Here is a 21,288-nt window from a genome sequence, read left to right on the forward strand (position 1 = left end):
AGGATGGAACAGTTTGTGGTAAACGGGTTGCAGTTCTCTGGGTCTCCAGCATAGCGCTGTGGGGTGCCCACCAGGGGCTCTGGTGACGGCCCTGGTGGAGCTGGCTTGATTACTGATGATTTGCTGCTGTGAGCTGATGAGGCGGGAGTGGCTGACTGGTGGGGTGAGGTGAGGGTGGAGTAGAAAAATACTGAGTGCAGGCATGAAGAGGAGCAGACTGTGACAAACGGTTATGATAAAACCAGATCCTTTGGTTTTAAAGAGTTGCAGGGTGCAGTTAGCAGAAACCAAATTGTATCAGAGTGTAAAACTCATATGTTTAAACATGAAAAAAGATTTCAGCAGGGAGATTAATCTTCACAATAAAGCAAAATCAATTGTGTATTTGATTTTTATCTTCCAATGGAAATGTTCATGAAACATACAGAGTAACTCCAATTGTTTCATTACAACTCTGACCCCTGCAGAAGTGTTGGCTTCTTGCAGCGTTGTTGATCGAAAAAGCCTCTCAGACAGATAGAGTGATTCAAAGCCTTGAGGAGGAATGGACTGCAAAGAGCTGATTACTTTTTGGTCTCAAGCCTTGAATCCAGAGCTCATCTTGAGATCGTCGGACTCTTCTGTGGCTCATGATGGGTTAAATGATAAAGCACAGCTTGGTGTTTGAGACAGGAGAAAAGAGAATCACATTCCAATCATGGTAAAATAACAGTGTATCTCTATGTTTCTATGAAAGAAAATACTTATTTAATCTCTCTGAGTTAAGGGATGCATCAGAGTTTACAGGATGCAGAGGTTTGGGACACACATCACACACATCTTCATTGCTATGTTATGCATTATTAGGCTTTGACTCTGCCACAGGGGGTCTTAATCATTTGAATGTCAGGAATTGATTTTCTATAGCAGCACATAGAGGATGGAGACAAACCGACAAAGAGAGGATGGTCAGAATGACCTCCGCTTCGAGGATAGAGGTCAGACCTTTACATTATTTAGTCAATCCAGAAAGGTGGCGTAATGTTGGTTGTAAAATTAGTGTTTTTGTGCTGTTGTTTCCATGAAGATATGTTATTAATGTCATGTCTCTGATGGTGCATTTTTATGTTTGTCTCTGCTCAACATAATTCATAAAGTCCACTTAACCACCTGATCATCAGTCCAGAGTATGACTAACAGTGTGAGTATTTATTAAATTTACAACTGGCTTGTGTAAGTGTTGTAATGTTGGCCTGTCTGTTCAACACTTTGGTCCAAAGCAAGATATCTCTGCAACTACTGACCAGATTACCATTCAATTTATTTCATGGTAATACAGGGGTTTTCACCTTTTGTAACTTAAGGCTCACTTCTAATTGTTGGAAAATTTCTAAGGACCACCTTCCCAAATAATAAAAAAACAAAAAACAACCTGACAAATAAAGAAGAAAAGAATAAACCGGGCTGTGATTATGTGTTATGCCACTGCTGTATTGAAAAAAAAAATAAGATTCAGCTTACCCTCACCCAACATTGCCTGCCATGTTGAATCCAAATGGAATGTATTCAGGGTCATATTTCCTTACCACACGCTTTGGTGCTTTTAGTGGCACGGGTGTCTCTCACATCACTTTTTTTCCATTTTGTGTCACTGCATCATATTACCTAGCTCACAGTTTCTAAACACATTTTTATCTACCTGATGATGTGTCGTAAATGACGTGGTGATGTTCAAATGTAACTGGTCTTTGAAATAGTGCTTTCGTTGAATTGCCATGTTTTTTTTTAATTATGTGAATTGATGAGCACATTTAGATATAATTACCAAAAAATATATACAGTATATATAAAAAAAAAACACATGGCGCTCTGAGGCCCACCAGTGGGCCCCGGCCATAGACTGTATATAAGAACGACATAGTCACCGTAACGTCACCCATTGGTTTGTGGACTGCCGTTTTGAAGCCTCGAGTTCAGCATATTGGCTGTCGCCATCTTGGTTTTTGTCCCTCGCCATCTTGGTATTTTGCAACCAGAAGTGACACGAGTATGAGGGGTGGAAGTAGCAAAGATTAAATGATAAAAATGGAAGTGATGAAAACGCATGTGAATTGGAAAATGGAGCTGTAAAAATTTATGTGAATCAAGTGATTTGATTCATTTGAAGCCGATTTGATTAAAACATCGTGATATGTTAAAAACAGAGCCATGTTTCATCATTTTCACCATCTTACATTCATCATTCATCATTCACACAAAAATTGCCATTTATCATTTAAAGAAAGTGGCTTGAAGGATGGAAGTAGCAAAGATTAGTTGAAGAAAAGGGAAGTGATACAAATGCTTATGAATTAAAATTGAAAGTGATGAAAATGAATGTGTATTGAAAGGCCTTCTCAAATGAACTAGAGCAGCATGCACCAACATTATCTGTATAGAAAACACTTTTCATAAAGATCAGGGACCACGTGTAAAAATCTGTGATACATCTGCTACAAACTTTTGTTTTAACAGCCAGGAACACAATTGTCAATGTAGTAGTAGTTGTCAATATGAGAACATTTCCTTACTGAGTGAGAGTGCAGCTCCGCTAACACTCCTCAAGGAGAGACAATGAATCCTGCTGCTTTCTTTGGACGATGACATTTTCCGATTTTTGACCAAAGTGTGTTACTTTTCTGAACACCCAACAACATTACGGACATACAGTATGTAACATATTTTATGGACACTATGGAAGCTGTCTCAATACTATTATAAAATGTATTTGTGTATCAACATTTTCCTAATTTAACATGTAGATTTAGATTTAAATGGCTTGATAAATAAATAAATAAACCCAAACTACAATATTTATATTGCAGATTATAGAGTAAAACTGCTTTTCTGCAAAAAACTTTTCTCTAAGAGGCAAAAATATACATTACCTTAAATATTACGCAATACACAGCACCCCAAATCAATATACTTCAACTAATCTTTGCTACTTCCACCCTTCAGGCCACTTTTCTTAAATGATAAATGGCAATTTTGTATTGTGAATGATGAATGATGAATGGAAGATGGTGAAAATGATGAAACCTGGCTCTGTTTTTCATGACTGTTTTAATCAAATCGGCTTCAAATTAATCAAATTACTTGATAATTTATCACTCCATTTTTCAATTCATATCAATTATTACAGCTCAAGTACAACCAAATGCTGAATATGACATTTTCAGGCTACCAAAAAGGTTATAATCAACTTTCATGACTTGAATACACACTGTGAAATGGTTAAAGTTCTAGGATGAAAACACAGACAACTCCCAGACCGGACAACATGTGGTAGCGACCTGTTCATCACAAGGTACCTGCATTAAAGCATCCCCTGCTTTATGGTCTATTTGACTCTAAATGGGACCATAACTTACTAAATGAACATCATGATGTATTGAATAAGACTTAAAACTAACGATTGAGACCATAAATTCATGTTTACAATGTTTACTGAGGTAATAATAATACAATCAGACTTCTTTTTACAACCAGAGGAGTCCCCGCCTGCTGGCCAAACCGGAGTTAGCCTGGGCTGGACTGGCCATCTCGCATACTGGGCATTTTCCCGGTGGGCCAACGTCCTATTGGGCCGACGTATGTCTTTGTTTTTTTGGTCCATAAAACAGGAAAATCGGCCCATTTCTTTTCCTTAATTGACACTGGGCTGGCCAAATCACTCTGTGCCGGGCGGCCATAGTGAGGAGGAGAGGGAGAGAGATGAGGGAGGGAGTGTAAAGTTAGCGGTAAGCAGTTATGGGCTAGCTGCCTGGCTCAACTTATGTCATGAGAGATGAGCAGTGCTCGAAGTGGGCCAGTAAGTAGCGGTACGCAGTATTTTACTCATTTTGCTCCTTGGCGTACTGTGACTTTTTCATGTGTTTTTCAGGCTTCTCGCAAGCTGCTGGTCTCAAGGTTGGCAAGTATGCAAAACAACCACATTTGAAGGTATTTCCTCGAACAGAGCCTTCAACAAAACGTGGTACACACAGCACAAATGGACGGTGATGGGGCTGGTCTGGGCCAAAATGCCAGGGCCAATTTTTTGTCCCAGTCCAGTCCTGGCCCTGGCCCAGTGAGAATAGCTGGCCTATAGTATGATTCCTAATGATGTTGGTCAACTCCGGACATGGTGTCAAACTCAATATATATTGGCCATATTGCCATGAAATTTGGTATAAATATTCATTGTCCCGGATGAATCCCAAAGTTTATAATGTAATATTTTTGACTATGTAATTCTAATTATAGCCTACAGAATTTCATTAAATGTGTTAAACATGCGCTTTACTCAGAATGTGCTGTTTGGTTTTGACTTGTGTTGTTTCCTATTGTATGAGAATTACTAAAGAGCACGAGGGATCTCTCCTTATCAACTTAACTACACTGTACCTGTAGTATTAGTCATACTACCCTATTAGGGGAAGTCAATACAGGTTGTTACTTGAAGAAAGATGAAATGCAAACAACTCAATTCTGTCCAGCATTACTCAGCTCACCCTGCATTCAAGGCCACAATAGACCAGCACAGCTCCAAATCAAATGCTTGTGGTCACTTACTGGTAAATGCCAGTGAAATAACTAACAGGAAACTACAGTCTCATAAAGAAGACGGAAGGAGAGTGTTATCTGAAAGAGGAACTGCAAGGTCATCTGGTTGTTCATATACTGTATATCATTTATTTTTTCTCTAGTGGATTTCAGAGCAGCAGACTTTATATCCCTGGGCTGGATTAATACCAAGAGGAAACATTTCCATGTGTTTCCATGCACACTGCTTCTGTATAGTTTGAGCCAAAAGAGGCAGTCAGTGGGTTTCCTCTACATAGTTTTGCCTGCTTCCATAGCTGAGTGTGTGTGTGAGGAATGCTGCGATAGGTCTGCACAATCACTGAGTCATTAGGTGGAGGTGGAAGCCGCTTTGCGACAAAACCTCTTAAAAGCATCATGAATAATAGATTTGAATTAAACAGGCAGGAGCAATCCTAGGTTAATGAATCCCACACTAACGCAAATAAATGCTATAACGCACATACACGATCATAAACACACTGAGATATACAAAATATCCACCTCCTCCTCCATAGTAACTGAGCAGAGTGTTCAGGCAGCAGGTGCTATAAACGAGCCATGAAAGGTTTTCATTATCCGCGTCAGGGCTTAATCATGTGCTGGGGTGACAAGGTTAGTAGAGAGTGTGTGTGGGTTGCCAACAGGAAAGGGCTATATTTGATTTAAAAGATTTGATTTGTGTAGATTCTGAAGAAAAATTACCCTTTTTGATTTTTGACATCATTAAGATCAACGTTATTGATTTCTAAGGAGGAAATTAAGTCATTGTGGGAGCAATGGGCAGAGGTATGACTAGGGAACAAAAACCTATTTTCACAATCAGCTTCTTATTTGGAATGCATATACGTGAACACAACATTTTCTGTTGAATTTGGTCAGTTTTGGTTGTTTTACATGAGAGATTTTCTGTGTTTTCCAGTTCTATCCATGCTCTTCTAACAGGTTTCAAGCGGGTGGGACTCAGTGCATTACAATGATGTCACATTTATGTATCTCTACCAATACAGATTTTGCCACATTTGAATCAAAATGTGATGAAAGATGTGTGGGGCTGTTTGCTTATGTTGCCAGACCAGTATCAATCAAATCTGACAAAACCACACCCATACAGTCCTGATGAAGCAGAATAGCTAAGTTTTCGAAGGTTAAACTCTTACATTAATAAATATAACTAAGGATGTTTGATTGTTGTACAATTAGAAATTAATATTTAATGTTATAGAGAAATACTTAGTGAGAATGTATAACCTTTGAAAAAAGAAACTGCATTCTTCATCCTATATGGAAAGTTTAATTTGTGAGCAATAAAACACACTTTTGCTCAATCCAGTACACTCAGGGGTTTTGCTGCTACAGCCTCACTTGGTCTGGTATGACCAGTAGTGTATGTTGGCTAATATTAGCTAATGCTAATGCTGTATAAAGCATATTACTGAGTCAGTCTTGTTGACTTCATGAACCCTCTCTGCTTGTGCTACTGCTACACTCATTTTTTACACCATTCTACTGTAATTGCCACTTTAAAAAATAAATTTGTTTAGATATAAAACAAGTAAATTATTGCAATAGGGCCGGTATTCAGTATGCAAGAGATGTGATATTGTTGCATCTCTACAAAAACAAGTATCTTGGTTGACTCATGACACATTTGGTTTTGAAGAAGGTAAAGTCTCCAAATGGCAGGTTTTCAGTGTAAACATGTCAGATCTTACCCCAAATAAGCTTCTACATGGAGATACAGGTGGCCAAAGACACAATCAGACATGATATTTTAAAACTTATGTAACTTTGAAGCTTCACCGTGATGCTGGATCTAATGAGCATTTTTGCTGTCTGTTAAAAAGAGAGCCTAATATTGAACGTCTAGATGAAGATGTAAACTTCATTGTGACAGTGACGGCTAAATAAAGAAAATTAAATCTCTTTTTCTTTTTTTTTAAAATACTTTGATAGTTTTTGGTGGGCTGTTTAGGCATACATTCGATTTTCAAGAAGCTGCACTTCATGCTGTAACCTCCTGACGTGCACTCACTGAGCTTACAGCCCTCCAGTCAAACACGTTTAGCAGAAAACAAGAGACAACAGGTCTAGTCAGGATCCCATACTGTATAGCCTCAAGCTGAAGCACCAACCACAGCTACCGACCGTTACTCTAAATGCAAATGAGAACCTCTTGTTATCCAAGAGAGCTGTTGCTGCTGCTGAAATGTGCTTACTAAACGATTTAGGGGAACATACAATAATCTATTTGTTCCTGACCCAGGTCCCCAGCTCCCAAATCAGTGATTGTGTTTTAATTGGCTATTGGGCCACACAGCCTCTCCACACCAACACAGCCTTGGGTCCCTCGGTCATTACCTCGCTGCTGAAGAAATACTGTGTGTTTAAAATAAATCTTTATTTATTTATTCATTCATTTATTTATTTCAGTCAATTGTTTTAATTCCTGCAAATTTCTTAAATGGGCTTTTATTTAGATGGTATATCTTTGGTATCTTGGCATAGTTACAAAAGATACAGCCACTTTTTTGGGTGCCAACTAAAGCTGCAACTAATTATTTTCATTTGATAAATCTGCCAATTATTTTCTTGATTAAATGTCAGAAAACTGTGAAAAATGACAATCATGATTTCTTAAAGCCCAAGTTAACATCTTGAAATGTAGGTTGGTGTGTCTAACTTACACACCAACCCCCCCCCCAAATATTCAGTTTGCAATGACATAAAAGACAGAAACACAGAAATTCTTCGCATTGGAGAAGCTGGAACTAGGTAATGTTTGGCATTTTTGTTTGAAAAATTCTTTTGAATGATTATCAAAATAGTTGATTAATTTAGTATTTTCTTTTCATCCTGCATGATAGCTTACACTTTTGAGACTGTCCCTCTATTTTGCCAAACAGGATGTGATATGAATACATTTCCCATTCAGTTAAATAAGAGTAATTTCTCATTAGACAATGATTTTAATATCTGGATAAAACTCACAGACTAGTCATTTACTGTACATTTACAGTAGTCTCTTTGTACATTACCCACCAGGTGTCACTAGCCCGCATGCCTTGTTGCTTTAGTGCACTGTATGGTGTAAATGTAGACAAAAGGTATGCATGGATCCCCAGTATTTTCTACTTACCAAGGAATAAAATAGGCAGAAAATGTTTAGCATGCCGTAGTATACAGTATCAATTACAGCACGAGCTGCACCCAAACGGATTTCCATCCCATTTATGTCTTCTTCATTCCTTAAATACAGTTCCTTCTTTCCAACACAGCTCTTCAAATAACATATGACCAAATGTTTTCAAAGAACAAACTAATCTAAATAAAAAGGGATGATTTGATAAATGGCCTATTTTTTCTTTCAGAGCAAAAGAGGCGGAGGGAGATGCAGAGGGAGGCGGTGCTGAGTGTCCTCCAGTCATCCTCTCAGCTCTCTCTGTTCACTAGGTTGCTGCATCTGAACGGTGGCAGACAGTAACAGTAACCGGCGGTTAAATGACATCACAATTCATGTGAGGTGGAAACGGACCATTTTAAACCACGACCTTAAACCTCTGGATTTTGTTTCGCACGGGATATTTTCCCTTATTTAGTCGTGTTGGAGGAATATTTTCCCTTAATGTTAAATTCCCCTCTGTGAGACCTTTTTCCATTAACGGTCTTTTTTTTCCAGAGCTAGCTTCAAACCATACCCGGCTCATGTTCTGTAGTTAGCGAGCTAAACCAGCGGAGGCTCAAACAGAGACGATCTTTAGCTAATGCTTTTTCCTTTAACAGAAATGTGGCTTATGTTCCTTCCCATGAGGTAGCCAGAACAGCCGTTGGCATCTCAAACAGCTGGCTCGTGTGGAGAAGATTGTGGATTACCGTTCCCCCCCTCCTCCAGTATCTCAGAGAAAGCCCGGACCCGGTTCTTCAGAGGCCATCATGAGCGTCGTTTTAATACAATCAAGTACATGAGTGGAGTGAGAACAAACACTTCTTCCTCTCAAGGACTGCTCATTCTTTAAACGGCGCCAGTTGATCTGGGAAATATGGAAAGCGAGGTTTTCACTCCTTTGCTGGAGCAGTTTATGCAAACGCCTCTGGTGTGCTGGGTAAGCCCCCTGATCAACTATTTCCATGTGTATTAAGCTCACTAATTCAATAGCCCTGCCCTGGGAAAGCATTTCTTTCAACTGATTATTGATTATCTTAACACCTCGCTATTCGCATTGTCCCATTTCTTTTCAGGTGAAGACAGTCGGGCAGGCGACATTGACGGATGGCACCCAGTTATCGGAATATATTGAATTAGTGGATGGGATTTACCTGAACGAGATAATGCTTGAGATGTAAGTAATTTAACACATATTCAGAAATGTTACAGACCGATATAGCCTATCTGTTCCCTGCACCACCATTGTGTAACAGGATTGGTCAAATAAAAGCATGCAGACCTTGGGACCTCAAACGCACCATGTCAATAGATGTGTGAATAGTACCTAAAAAAACTTGCATGATATAGTATAGGGCTGCACCGATATCAATACCAGATCGGATATCGGGCCAATATTGACTCAAATAGCTGGATCAATTCAGTTCTATGTCTATATACTATATACATTATATACTGGCATTTTAATGCCAAGTTGTGAGCAATTTGTTTCTGCATTAAAAAGGGTTTACACTTAAATTGTAATTTCTGATAATTTTATTTAATTCTGGTATCGGATCGGTACTCGGAATCGGCTGATACCCAAAACCCAGGTATTGCTATTGGTATCCCGACTGAAAAAGTCGGATAGGTGCATCCCTAATATAGTAGCCACTTTTAATAGTTAGGTAAGTAGATATATGCAGTTTGTTTGCTCAATGACAGGGTCTGTGGTTGTAGACCAGAGAGACAACAGATCATACCCTGGGGCTTGTAGTTGCGTCATCCCCACATGAGCAAATTGAGCATTTCTTCAAGAACTCCATCCTCTGCCCAGCACTTGAAATTGTCTGCTGAAGTGAATGTAGGCTGCGCACAAAGGGACCTTGTATTGGGGGCAATCATGGGTCAGAAATCTTTGCAGACAGTTATAGTCAGGATCCCTTGGAGCTGTGTAGGTTGCTCGCAAGCATCCGTGGTGCAAGGAGGCAGCTAGCAGATCCCCAACTTCTAGTAGCCTTGTTTTTTCAGTCACCCTACACTGTCATCTGCAGCCGACTTGAACACACACCGCCCCTCGAAGCTCCACAGCTCACGTTTCCTGCTATGCTGCAGATTAAACTAGAAATAGTAGCCCTAAGCAGACAAACACTGGAATCAGAGCAAAATCTGAATGCAGATTACACAGCAAATGCAGATCCGTCATTAATGTAGCAGACACACACATTTGTTTGTTATTATTCAAGTAAAACAAAATGATAGTGAGAGGGTGGATGCTGGAGAAGATGAGGCATTAACTGTCTTTCCAGTCACCTCTTAACATATAGCATGACACAAGAAAGCTTTCCATTCCTTTGTCTGGCTCAGGGCTGCTTGCAGGGCAATTTTTTCATATTTTCCGGCGCTTATGCCGCACTCTACGCTGTCAGCATTTACTCGTCCTGTTTGCATGTCAAAAGAGCGCTCAAAAAGCCGGCTCCCAGTGGAATTGATTTTCACCTCAGAGGAGATTATAATGTAGCACTTACACAGGCTAGCTTCTTGTGTCACCTCGCTAGAGTATCTCTCATATTCCAAGGTCAGATTGGCAGAATTGTCTTGGTAAGGGGAAGCTTGAGTGTCTCTGTATGTGCAGAGTATACCTCAGTGTGAATTGTTTTTAGAAGGGTTAAGCTGTAGCTGTGTTGCATGAGGAGCTGATTAACTCTGACTGGTCGTTTCCTGTCTCTGGTTGGTGTCCTCTTCCTCCTGCTCTGCCCTCTTCCACTGTCCTCGATCCCCCGCTGCTCAGCTGCATCGCTCCACTAAACTGCCTACCTTCAGGTTTCAACTACCTCCTCCACTTCTCTTCCCCATGCTTGTTTTTCCCTCCTCCTTCTCCTCCAGGCCGTGTCTCCACTCTCAGAGAAAGGTGTTTAAGGAGGCCATTGCAGGTTCAGTAGGACAAGGGCGTTTTCCTCTTCCAGACGATGAACAAGTCAGCAGTATTAATAGAGCATTTTCCCCTATGGGACATTATATAGTGGAAAGCAACCGGAAGGATATGAGGGGGAAGGTTTCGAAGCGTAAGCGAGACAGAAAATGATCTGCCAAAATGGTTGAAAATCTTAAACATGACAGAGAAAATATGCAAAGAAAGAGCAAGAGAGTGACATGCAAAAGACTAAATTCCAGCCCCAGTTTGTCGAGCCACATGGCAACTCCTCAGATGTACATATCGAGACTGAGATGTTTGACCACAGGCACTCGGTAGCATTTCTGTCCGCAAATAAATGGAATGAGTTGCCGGATAGGAATTTTCTGTGGTGCGTTGAATTCTCCTGTACAGAAGAGCCAGCGTTGAGCTGAAATGAACTGTGACTGGCTTAGTGATCGCCTGACAGGATGTCGGGGATTGCCAGTCACAGCCAGCTCTGTTTATATTTGTGTGTGTGTGTGTGTGTGTGTGTGTGTGTGTGTGTGTGTGTGTGTGTGTGTGTGTGTGTGTGTGTGTGTGTGTGTGTGTGTGTGTGTGTGTGTGTGTGTGTGTGTGTGTGTGTGTGTGTGTGTGTGTGTGTGTGTGTGTGTGTGTGTGTGTGTGTGTGTGTGCTTTTCTGTAGGGCTTCTGTGTCTGAGTGGGAGTGTGTGTATCTGTGGGAGTTTTTTTTCTGTGCAGTTTCTTTTGGACTGAGGCAGCTGTTGGTAGTCGTCTAGCCCAGCCACCCTCCCACACAAAAGGCCTACAGTATTGGTCAGATGTTATGTTGTTGAGACTGCTTTTTGTCTGCCTCTCCCACTTTACCAGCACCACGTGGTCCCCTCCAGTAGGCTGAGCTAACTAAAATAGACTGTATCATAAGCTAAAATACATGTTACCGCTCATGCATCTAAACCACCCTCGCAGGAAGTCAGTCATCAAAGACATACGCTATATCTTTTTGTCCTTGTCTTTTAATTTTAAGACTTAATGAGTTAATTCAGTATTAAATGACAGAAATGTAGTTGAAACATGCCACATGATGCAAAGTTTGTTCACATTTGAAGCTGGTTGTGTTAAGAATTACTCTCATTAACCCTCTGAGACACACAATAAACCCGTTTTGGTCTTTTTTAAGGGGGGGTGGAGGCATAAGGTCTTTAAGGGGACATAGCAGGTCAACAGTATTGTTGTAGTGGTGTACATCATCTGAAAGCTGGAACCTGAGGATTCATTTGAGATGCAGCTCAACACTGTGTGTCAAGTTGTTCTAGTCAGAAAACGAATGAATTAAAAAGTGAAAGTGTATAAGAGCTTAGAACATTATGATAGAAGTATATGATGGTCATCCCCATGCTCACTTATGTCTCATAAGTTGTTGCAGCAATTTTTGTATTGATGCCATGTGTTACAAAGATTTGGTGCTAAATTTACCATTTTTTACCACTGGAGAATTGATAAAAATGATCAATAATCCCTCCAAAATATCACATTAAGACACCAAGACCTTGAGGAACACCATAGAAAAAGCCATGCTGGGATTCGGTATCAAAAACTGTTGACATTTTGAGATTTTTGCAAGAATTGGATTTTTTTGGCAATTGGTTGGTGAGCATTTCTGCCCTAGGTCTCTAGTTTGATCCATCCATCCTCTGAATGCTCTAGGTCTCTAGTTTGATCCATCCATCCTCTGAACGCTCTATGTCTCTAGTTTGATCCATCCATCCTCTGAATGCTCTAGGTCTCTAGTTTGATCCATCCATCCTCTGAATGTTCTAGGTCTCTAGTTTGATCCATCCATCCTCTGAATGCTCTAGGTCTCTAGTCTGATCCATCCATCCTCTGAATGCTCTAGGTATCTAGTTTGATCCATCAATCCTCTGAATGCTCTAAGTCTCTAGTTTGATCCATCCATCCTCTGAATGCTCTAGGTCTCTAGTTTGTGGCTGTAAAGTTTCATGAGGCTGTGATTATCCTAGAGGTCACCACAGGTCATTTTATACAGTAAGGTCAAATAAAAAAAATAAAAAAATGGTCTCACTACAATGAAATGTCTCCTATGGGGACTCACTTCATCACACATGAATACAGTTGGGCTCATTTGATTCCCAAGAGTCTCAGCTATTTATGCAATTCCAAGACTGTTTAGGGACCCCAGGATGCAGAAATATTCAAACACACCATTTTTAGAAGAGGGGAAAATAACACATTTGTATTGCATGTGATTATCATAAAGTGGGCATGTCTGTAAAGGGGAGACTTGTGGGTACCCATGGAACCCATTTTCATTCACATACCTTGAGGTCAGAGGTCAAGGGACCCGTCTGAAAATGGCCATGCCAGTTTTTCTTCGCAAAAATTTAGCATAACTTTGGAGCATTATTTAGCCTCCTTCCCAACAGCTTCAGTCTGACAAATAAGAAAGACAATAAAGTCGGTCGGGATCACCCGAGATCCCGCAGGTCTCAGAGGGTAAAAGTAGCTTAGAAACAACAGGCGAGTTTTCCAACTTCTTTGAGGGTCTGTAGATGATAATTAACAGACATTGTTTTCGTTCCAATGCTCGGGCTTCCACAAACTCCCTCTCACTTACTCATTCTGTGTTTTCCTCACACCCCTCTGTTTTGACAGCTTGAAGTGTTTTGTAGCCAGTGTTAGTTGGCATTGCGCTGCTTGCGATTGATCCATTCTTGCTAAAAAGGCTCTGCCGTTGTTAGCCTCCAGTCAGTAGCTGCTGTTTATGCTGGGGGGGGAAAAAGCTGGAGTTCAGAAATGATTGCACTGCCATTGAAGAAAATGTTCTCTGCAGCCAAGAAACCCTCTTGTCTTCCAGAGTGGATGATAAAACTCCAAAGATATTCACACATTAATAGATGAAAGTCAGCGTGCAGTAATGTGAGCACGAAACCTTGTTAAACAGGGTTTAATTATTTTACTTCAAACTATTTTTCTCTTTATCTCTCACAAGCTCACACTTACAGCTGAAGAAACTTGAGCTTTTTTTTTATTGGTGATGTCAGCTGTTGTAGTATAAGCCGTAGTGTTGCTGTGTGAATGTCTTTGTATGACCTTAGTGCAGACATGGCTGACAGGGTGGCAGCAGTTGTCATCGGAACAGCATGGGAGAGCAGAAGAGAGAGACCCCAGGATTATCTAACGGTTTGCTGACACCCAGATGGCACCACGTCACCTCCCACCCCCCCCTGCCCTCTTGTGACAGACATTACCCAGCCAATTAGATTGCCTCTTCAGTGCTGTCAAACCAATTAGTTTTCCCGCTCAGCAAGAGGGGGCCAATTAAAGTTTTGTCAGAGTGACAACTGTCAAGTTGAATTCTCTGTTTTCATGCCAAACCCGTAGACCCATGCTGGCTCATTGGCCTGTCTGGTGAACCGGTCAGTCTGTCCTCTACGGGCTGTTGGGACACAGTTATGTGAGTGAGACAGATACATGCCAGAATAAAAAAAGGAGATTTGATGCGATCTACTTGATTTTTTTACTGGGCCTGTCAATCGAAAATAGTTACTCATGATTAATCGCAAATTAATCGCACATTTTTTTTGATTTGTCAAGTATTTAATTGATAATACTCTTATCAACGTGGGAGTGGGCAAATATGCTGCTTTATGCAAATGTATGTATATATTTATTCATTTGAAAATGGCCATGCCCGTTTTTCCTCACCAAAATGGATCGTAAATTTGGAGCTTTATTTAACCTCCTTCACGAGAAGCTAGTAAGACATGGTTGGTATTCCTTACGTTTTCTAGTTTCATATGATACCAGTATCTTCACTCTAGCTTTAAAACTGAACCCGCTACAACCTAAAAATCAGTTTTTGATGCGTTGAAGAAATCAATGGCGTTAAAACGAATTAGTGTTAATGTGTTATTGCTTTAACTTTGACAACCCTATGTCTTACATAACATTTTTCATGTTGACTTACACAGTGAGTTATGTTGTCTTTTTTTTAAGATCTTAACTTGTACTGCAAAGTTGTGGACCTGAAAATTAGTTTGAAAACTGATTGTTTGCTAGTTTGAGTGAAGAAAGTGCACGTATAGAGAAGTAAAACATGGATTACGAAAGGAATGCTGTTACGCATGCTGTACAGGTTAATTTCTGTTGGCTTGAGTATTCAGACAGATCCATGCATGTCTATAAATCTGTCTGAATGGCTGCACACATGGGGATGAGAGTGTAAGAAACGTGAAGGTACCGATCACCTTCCAGCAGTTTCATCTGCATATTTCTTCTGCTTATAACATGCAGACAAGGGTGCTTGCCATTGGTTGCCCTACCAGTAAACCTGCTGCTCTAGTAGAGTGTTCTGAGGTTATCAACCATCTGGGAACGTTTCATTATTACTGAATGCAGATTTAAAAGCCTATTTTTTCTCTCAAAGCCATGTTACAGTAAAACCACTATGTAGGTTCACATACACAGGATGCAGTCCTCACTTTGCCTCCTGTCATCACTTCCTTTAATGACAGAATTGGGTTTTCAACACATCATGCATACACTAAACACTTGACCAATGGGCTCTGTTGAAGAGTTTTGGTGTGGGAGGGACACCACTGAAAGATGTGTGTTGGTTTAAGCCCTCCACCCAGTTGGTCTTTTGTTGTAGACTATCAGATGTATCATTTGATTCTCTGGTAATTGTTATGCTAACATATGGAGGCTACATTATGTTCATACTCAGCTTTTAATGGCTTTGCTGCTCTAGTAGAATACTCTTAGGTTACCAACCATCTGGGAACGTTTCATTACTACACGCAGAATCGAGAAAAGACCACATACTAGGGCTGTGAAATCATAATCATGATTATTTTGGTCAATATTGAGATCACGATTGTTTAACATGACTACTCATCGACTTTGGAAACTTCACGTGTTTAGAGAGACAATTTAGTATTTTGTTAAAGTTAAATGCATCAATCTGGTGCACTTTGAGAGCAAAATTAAGAGGCTTGATCTATGAATAACTGTGTGCTCTTGCAAATAATTTAATCATACACTCTATTGGTTGTATAGATATGAATGGTGATGACACAGCAAAAAACGTCACACCCACAAAGCATGGCAAACAAGACGGGGTCAAGACGGGGTCCGGGGTTCTAGACAGCAAAAGCGCCCTGCTGTAAAGGAACGGGCGCGCTGGATTTATAACACGACAAAACGAGAGCATCATCGCGAATCGGAATGCGGCACAATAATCATTTTATGTTGATTATATAATTTTCATAATCGTTGGAAGCCATAATTGTAATTAAAATTAGGTTAATTGCACAGCCCTACCACGTACAAAGAAACTTATGAGTCTGCTCTTCTTAAGATTTTTATTTCAATCTTACATTCAACTTATTCTTCATCAACATACGGGGAAAATGAAACGCAGTCCTGTTTATGTTGCCCTTTTAGACCTACTGTAATCAAGAATAAGACATGATTGATTCATGAGAGATCTTTAATTTGCCATTTTGAATTAAATGCCTAAGCATTTAATTCAAAATGGCAAATTAAAGATCAAACAAACAAAGAAGTTTCCCACACTTCCTTTACTGGCTTTCTCCCTTGTTGTATTCATCTGATTGGACTAGAGCTGCAGCAATTTATCAAGTAGTTCTAAAGAAAAAAATCTGAAATGAATCTGCAGCTGTTTTGTTAATCGATTAATCATTTCAGTCCCTTTTTCAAACAAAAATACCAGAAATTTGCTGGTTCCACCTTCTCAAATGTAACAATTTGCTAATTTTCTTCGTCATGTAAATTAAATATCTATAGGTTACTGGACTGTTGGATGAAACAACACATTCACATACATTACCTTGGATTCTAGAAATGGGCCTTTTTAGTCGTTTTTGACATTTCATAGATTAAATGATCGGCAGATTCAACGATAATGGCAACAATTGTTAGATTGGACTATGTTTCTTGTTGTCCTAACCCTCATCTTGTTTTTCTCTCTTCCTAATTCAACTAATTTATCTCCCTCTTTCTGTCCTCCCTCTTTTTTTTTTATCATGTCTCAACACCCACTGCTACTGTACCTCTTGCTCTTTCCCTCTTCCCCCCTCCCCTCCTCCTGCTGGAGTCTTTTTCCTCTTCATCTCTGCCTGCTCTCCTCTCCATGCCTCACCTCTCTCGCTCTCTTTCCCTCCTCTGTTTTCTTTGAGCAGCATGTTGAAGCCTTTGTTGCTTTCTCTAGGGCTAGACATAGTTGGGATTCCAGCTCGACTACGGAAAAGAGGCAGGCAGAGGTACTGCTGGGGTGTCAGTCTGTTCAGTTCTCCCACTGATGCTGCCTGGACTGTGGGGTCCACAGCCCTCTGCATCAAAGTGTAGAATCACACATTAATCTGGCATCTCTCATAATCATCTTTGTGTCATGCTGTTCTCGCTGTGTCTGTCTAGCAGGAGGATGTACAGTATATCAAGTCAGACAGGAAACAACAGCTGTGACCTTGAGAGGACAAATCTTTAACAAGGCTATGTTAATGTGAGGCACTCAAAATCCCACAACCAAGGACATGGTAAACCCATCGGGACCATTTTAGGCTTTTAGACACAGGCTTGTTCTCAGTCCTAGCAATTCAATGGCAACCTGATTTACAGGGATCAGCATCTGAAGAAATGTATTCTCGGGATTAGTTGGGATTTCTGGGCTGCACCGTGTTCAGCATGTGTCAGGTAATGGCATAGATATTACCTTTTTACTGGAGATCTTGTTAGAGACCGGTGTTTGTTTCGAATTTCCCATTTCCCCTGCTTTATATTTGATTATACTTAATCAAATTTGTTAATTTTGCTGTTGCTGCTGTTTGCTGTTAATGCAAACAACACTTCCTCCATCTGCTTCATGTTACCGGACCTTCAGGGGGCATAATTCCTTCTGTTCCCGGGAAGTACTTTGCTGTCAAGCATCTGCAGTAAGTGTTGAGTTTCATTAACAGCAGCTTAACATTGAGAATGAACAGCACTGAATTAGTCAGTGACCAAGAACAACATTTCTGTTTAAAAAGAGGAACTCCGAGCAGCAGAGCAGTGAGTCTGGGTGACTGTGTTGTTGTCATAGACTGTATATAAGAAGCAGTCACTGTGACATCCACAATTGGTTTTGTGGACTGCTGTTTTGGCATTTTGGCCGTTGCCATCTTGGTATTTTGCCGTCGCCATCTTGGTATTTGGCATCGCCATCTTGGTATTTGGCGTCGCCATCTTGGTATTTTGCTGTCGCCATCTTGGTATTTTGCCGTCGCCATCTTGTTTTTTTGCAACCAGAAGTGACAAGAGAGGGTTGAGTACAACCGAACACTGAATAAGACATTTTTAAGTGATAGAAAAGGTTATAATTAACTCTCATAAACTGAAAACCCATTGTGAAAGGGTTACAGTTGTAAGATGAAAACACGGACAACTCCCAGACCCGACAGCGCGGTGGGAGCGCCCTGTCAACCAGGAGGTAGTCACGCCCTAATGCATACCCTGATTTATGGTGTATGTGGATGATTTGACTCTAAATGGGATCATAATTTACTAAATGAACATCATGCTGTATTGAAGAAGACTTGGAAGTAGTGATTGAGACCATAAACTCATGTTTACAATGTTTACTGAGGTAATAATAATACAATCAGACTTCTTTTTCAAGAGAGAAGTAGGCTCATTTTCTCAGAGACTTCTATACAATCAGACTTCTTTTAGCAACCAGAGGAGTCGCCCCCTGCTGGCTGTTAGAAAGAATGCAAGTTTAAGGCACTTCTGCATTGGCTTCACTTTTCAGACCCACTGGTTGCCCACTGGTTGTTGCACTAAAGGAATCGTTTGGTTCACTTTGTGAGCCAATATGATATACACAATTGTGCCTTTTATTTGAGACATTGAATTGCATTTCAGTGTTCTATGGTCTAAGTGCTTGTTGTCCAGTACAAAGGTCACGTCCAGTTAGGCAGTAATGAGTTTAGCCGCAGTCCCTATGGATACAAAGCCAGAGGAGAGGAATGGGAATAGGCCCTGTGGAAACAGAAAGACAAAGACAGGAGAGAAACGAGTCCATGAAAAGCCAAGACTAGGAAACGGGATGATGAGAACCACATACCAATGGTCAGATCCTCACTGGGCTATTTATATACTGCTGTTCTCATGGGAAAAGGGTGGGGGGTGAGAAAATAGGATGTGGTCATGTTGAGGTCTGCATGATGGCCAAATATCAAATATTTACATACCTGCAATACTAATGAGTTGTGTTTTGTAATATCTTCGTATTGCAAACTGATAATTGGTGGTGTGCACTGAGTGTAAAACAAACAGTGTTTTTGTACGTGGTATGTTGATATTAGGGATGCACCGATTTGTCGGCCGAACATCGGTATCGGCCACAAAAAAAGGAATAAATAACAACGACAACAAAAACATCGGCATCGGCTATCGGCCAAATTGTTATGTTAAACATCGATATTGGCCCAGAATTTCACAATTGGTGCATTCCTTGCTAATATGCATTAATGCCCTAATTCAGAAGTAGAAGGCTGGTGCGTTCGAAACATACTGTATGACATATGAAGGTCATCGCGTCATTCTTCTCTAGTTTGAGATTAATTGCATTTGTATAAGTACTGGCTAGCCTGCCTGTTTGTGCTTATAAATGTAAATGTACTTAGAGTCTTCCATTTGGAAAAGCAGTCAGTGTGTTAACATGCACTCCGGTATAACAAGATTAAGGCTGAATTCCAATAATTGGAACTGGCGTGTAATTATTTAAACAAAGTTACCTTGCTGTACTCTGAGTACTCATCATATGATTTACAGAGTTGTATCACTCATTACTCTTTTGAATTAGCCTACTCCTGCCATGTTGATTCTGTGCATACGCCATAAAGGTCACAGAGGGATGTGTTTGGGGAGTGGCATGGCAATATTTAAGGTGTAAAACACACAATCCTTTAAATTCATTAAAAGGCGGGTCCATCTGTGTTCTGTTACGTTTTTTTCAAATGGAAATGCCCACTTAGCTGTTTCAAATAGCAGTGATGTAGGTAACCAAAGTAAGCTAATCAATAAGGTCATGAATAATGTGTACACTAGCTGAGGCAAAGTTAGCTGTGCTAAGTTTGGAAATAACTGAAAGAGTTACTTCGGATTTTTTGAAGTGGGGTTGTATGTATACTGGGAAAAAAAAGTTCATAAACTTGTGTTTGGTGGATTATTTCTCTGTTGTTACAATGCTAATCCCTCCTAATACTCCTTTATGACTGTTACCCTGTCGTGGTAAGGGAGCTTGTGCACCCCATTGACCCCTTAGAGCTATGCCGGTGGGAGGCAACTCCTGGCAGGTTTTACCAAACCGGACAGGTCTAGGGCGAGGGGTCAGACAAAATACAGTCAAAACTGCCTCTTGACCATGGAGCTTTTAGAAAAGTGGTCTACGACCACTGCGGATAACTTGTGGAAACGGCAGCTTGGGCTAATAAATGATTACAGAAACTGAAACTATGGATACTTACCTCGAAAGTGACCTAAGCCTAACTGACGACCCTCAAATGGGACCCATGAACCCCTTGGGGCAAACTCAAAAGAGACCTCAAGGGGGGAAAAGTCTGCTGAAGCTTAAGTCAAGAACGAGAATTGGATGCTGGAATGTTAGAACATTATACCAGACAGGAAAACTGGCACAACTGGCCAAGGAAATGCAACGGTACAACATAAGCATTATCGGGGTGTGTGAAAGCCGATGGAACACCTTTGGAGAGGTAAGAACTGCCACTGGAGAGACCTTCCTCTACTCTGGCAACCCAAAGGAAGAAGACCCCCACTCATACGGAGTAGGACTACTCCTATCAAAAGAATAAAAAAAGGACGCAATATCACATGCATTCAGTGCTACGCTCCAACCAACACTGCTGTGTTTGAAGTGAAAGAAACTTTTTACCAACAACTACAGGCAGTTTTCCAAAAGGCTCCCAAGAGAGACATTAAGATTGTGATGGGAGACATGAATGCCAAGATTGGAACGGATAACAACGACTGGAAGGGAACAATGGGGACAGAAGGTCTGGGGCAGATGAACGAGAACGGGCTTCTCTTTGCAAGCCTTTGTGCCCTCAACGAGTTGGTGATTGGAGGCAGTCTTTTCCCACACAAACAAACCCATAAAGCTACATGGATATCTCCGGACCACTGCACAGAGAACCAGATCGACCACATTGCAATAGACAGGAAATGGAGGAGAGTTCTCCTCGATGTCATAGTCAAGAGGGGCGCCGATATAGACTCAGATCACCATCTTCTCGTGGGAGAACTCCGGATGAAGTTGGCAGTAAAACAGAAAGCTGGAAACAGGGTACAGAGAAGATTTGAGACAAGAAAACTAAAAGACATCAAGGCACGGCAAGAATGGGGAATTCTACTCCGAAACCGGTTCCAAACCCTAGCAGAGGGAGAAAACATAAATGACAACTGGGAAAGATGCAAGAAGGCTATCACTGACACATGTGAAACTGTCCTGGGGTACCGAGACCCCAAAAGAAAAGACTGGATTACTGATCCAACATGGAGGGAGATTGAAGCTAGGCGAGACATCAAACTGAAACTCAACAGAGAGACA

General features: G+C 40.7%; 1 protein-coding gene across 12 annotated transcripts in view; it reads left to right on the forward strand.

Annotated features, from left to right (window-relative positions):
- The window catches only part of LOC119495206 (girdin-like), a 169,996-nt gene that overhangs the window by 7,938 nt on the left and 140,770 nt on the right, over positions 1 to 21,288 (forward strand). For 7 of the 12 annotated variants that reach the window (XR_005208394.1, XR_005208395.1, XM_037781455.1 and 4 more), the window contains exons 1-2: positions 7,965 to 8,687; positions 8,824 to 8,924. Coding sequence is in view for 8 of the 12 variants with exons in the window: in XM_037781455.1 (XP_037637383.1) it covers positions 8,625 to 8,687; positions 8,824 to 8,924 (164 nt within the window). In the remaining 4 variants the exon portion in view is untranslated. Of the gene's footprint in view, positions 1 to 7,963; positions 8,688 to 8,823; positions 8,925 to 21,288 lie in introns of those variants that run through there. The other 5 variants (XR_005208397.1, XR_005208398.1, XM_037781461.1 and 2 more) reach the window with 3 other exon arrangements.

Source organism: Sebastes umbrosus, chromosome 10 (genome assembly GCF_015220745.1).
Source record: "Sebastes umbrosus isolate fSebUmb1 chromosome 10, fSebUmb1.pri, whole genome shotgun sequence".
NCBI lineage: Eukaryota > Metazoa > Chordata > Actinopteri > Perciformes > Sebastidae > Sebastes > Sebastes umbrosus.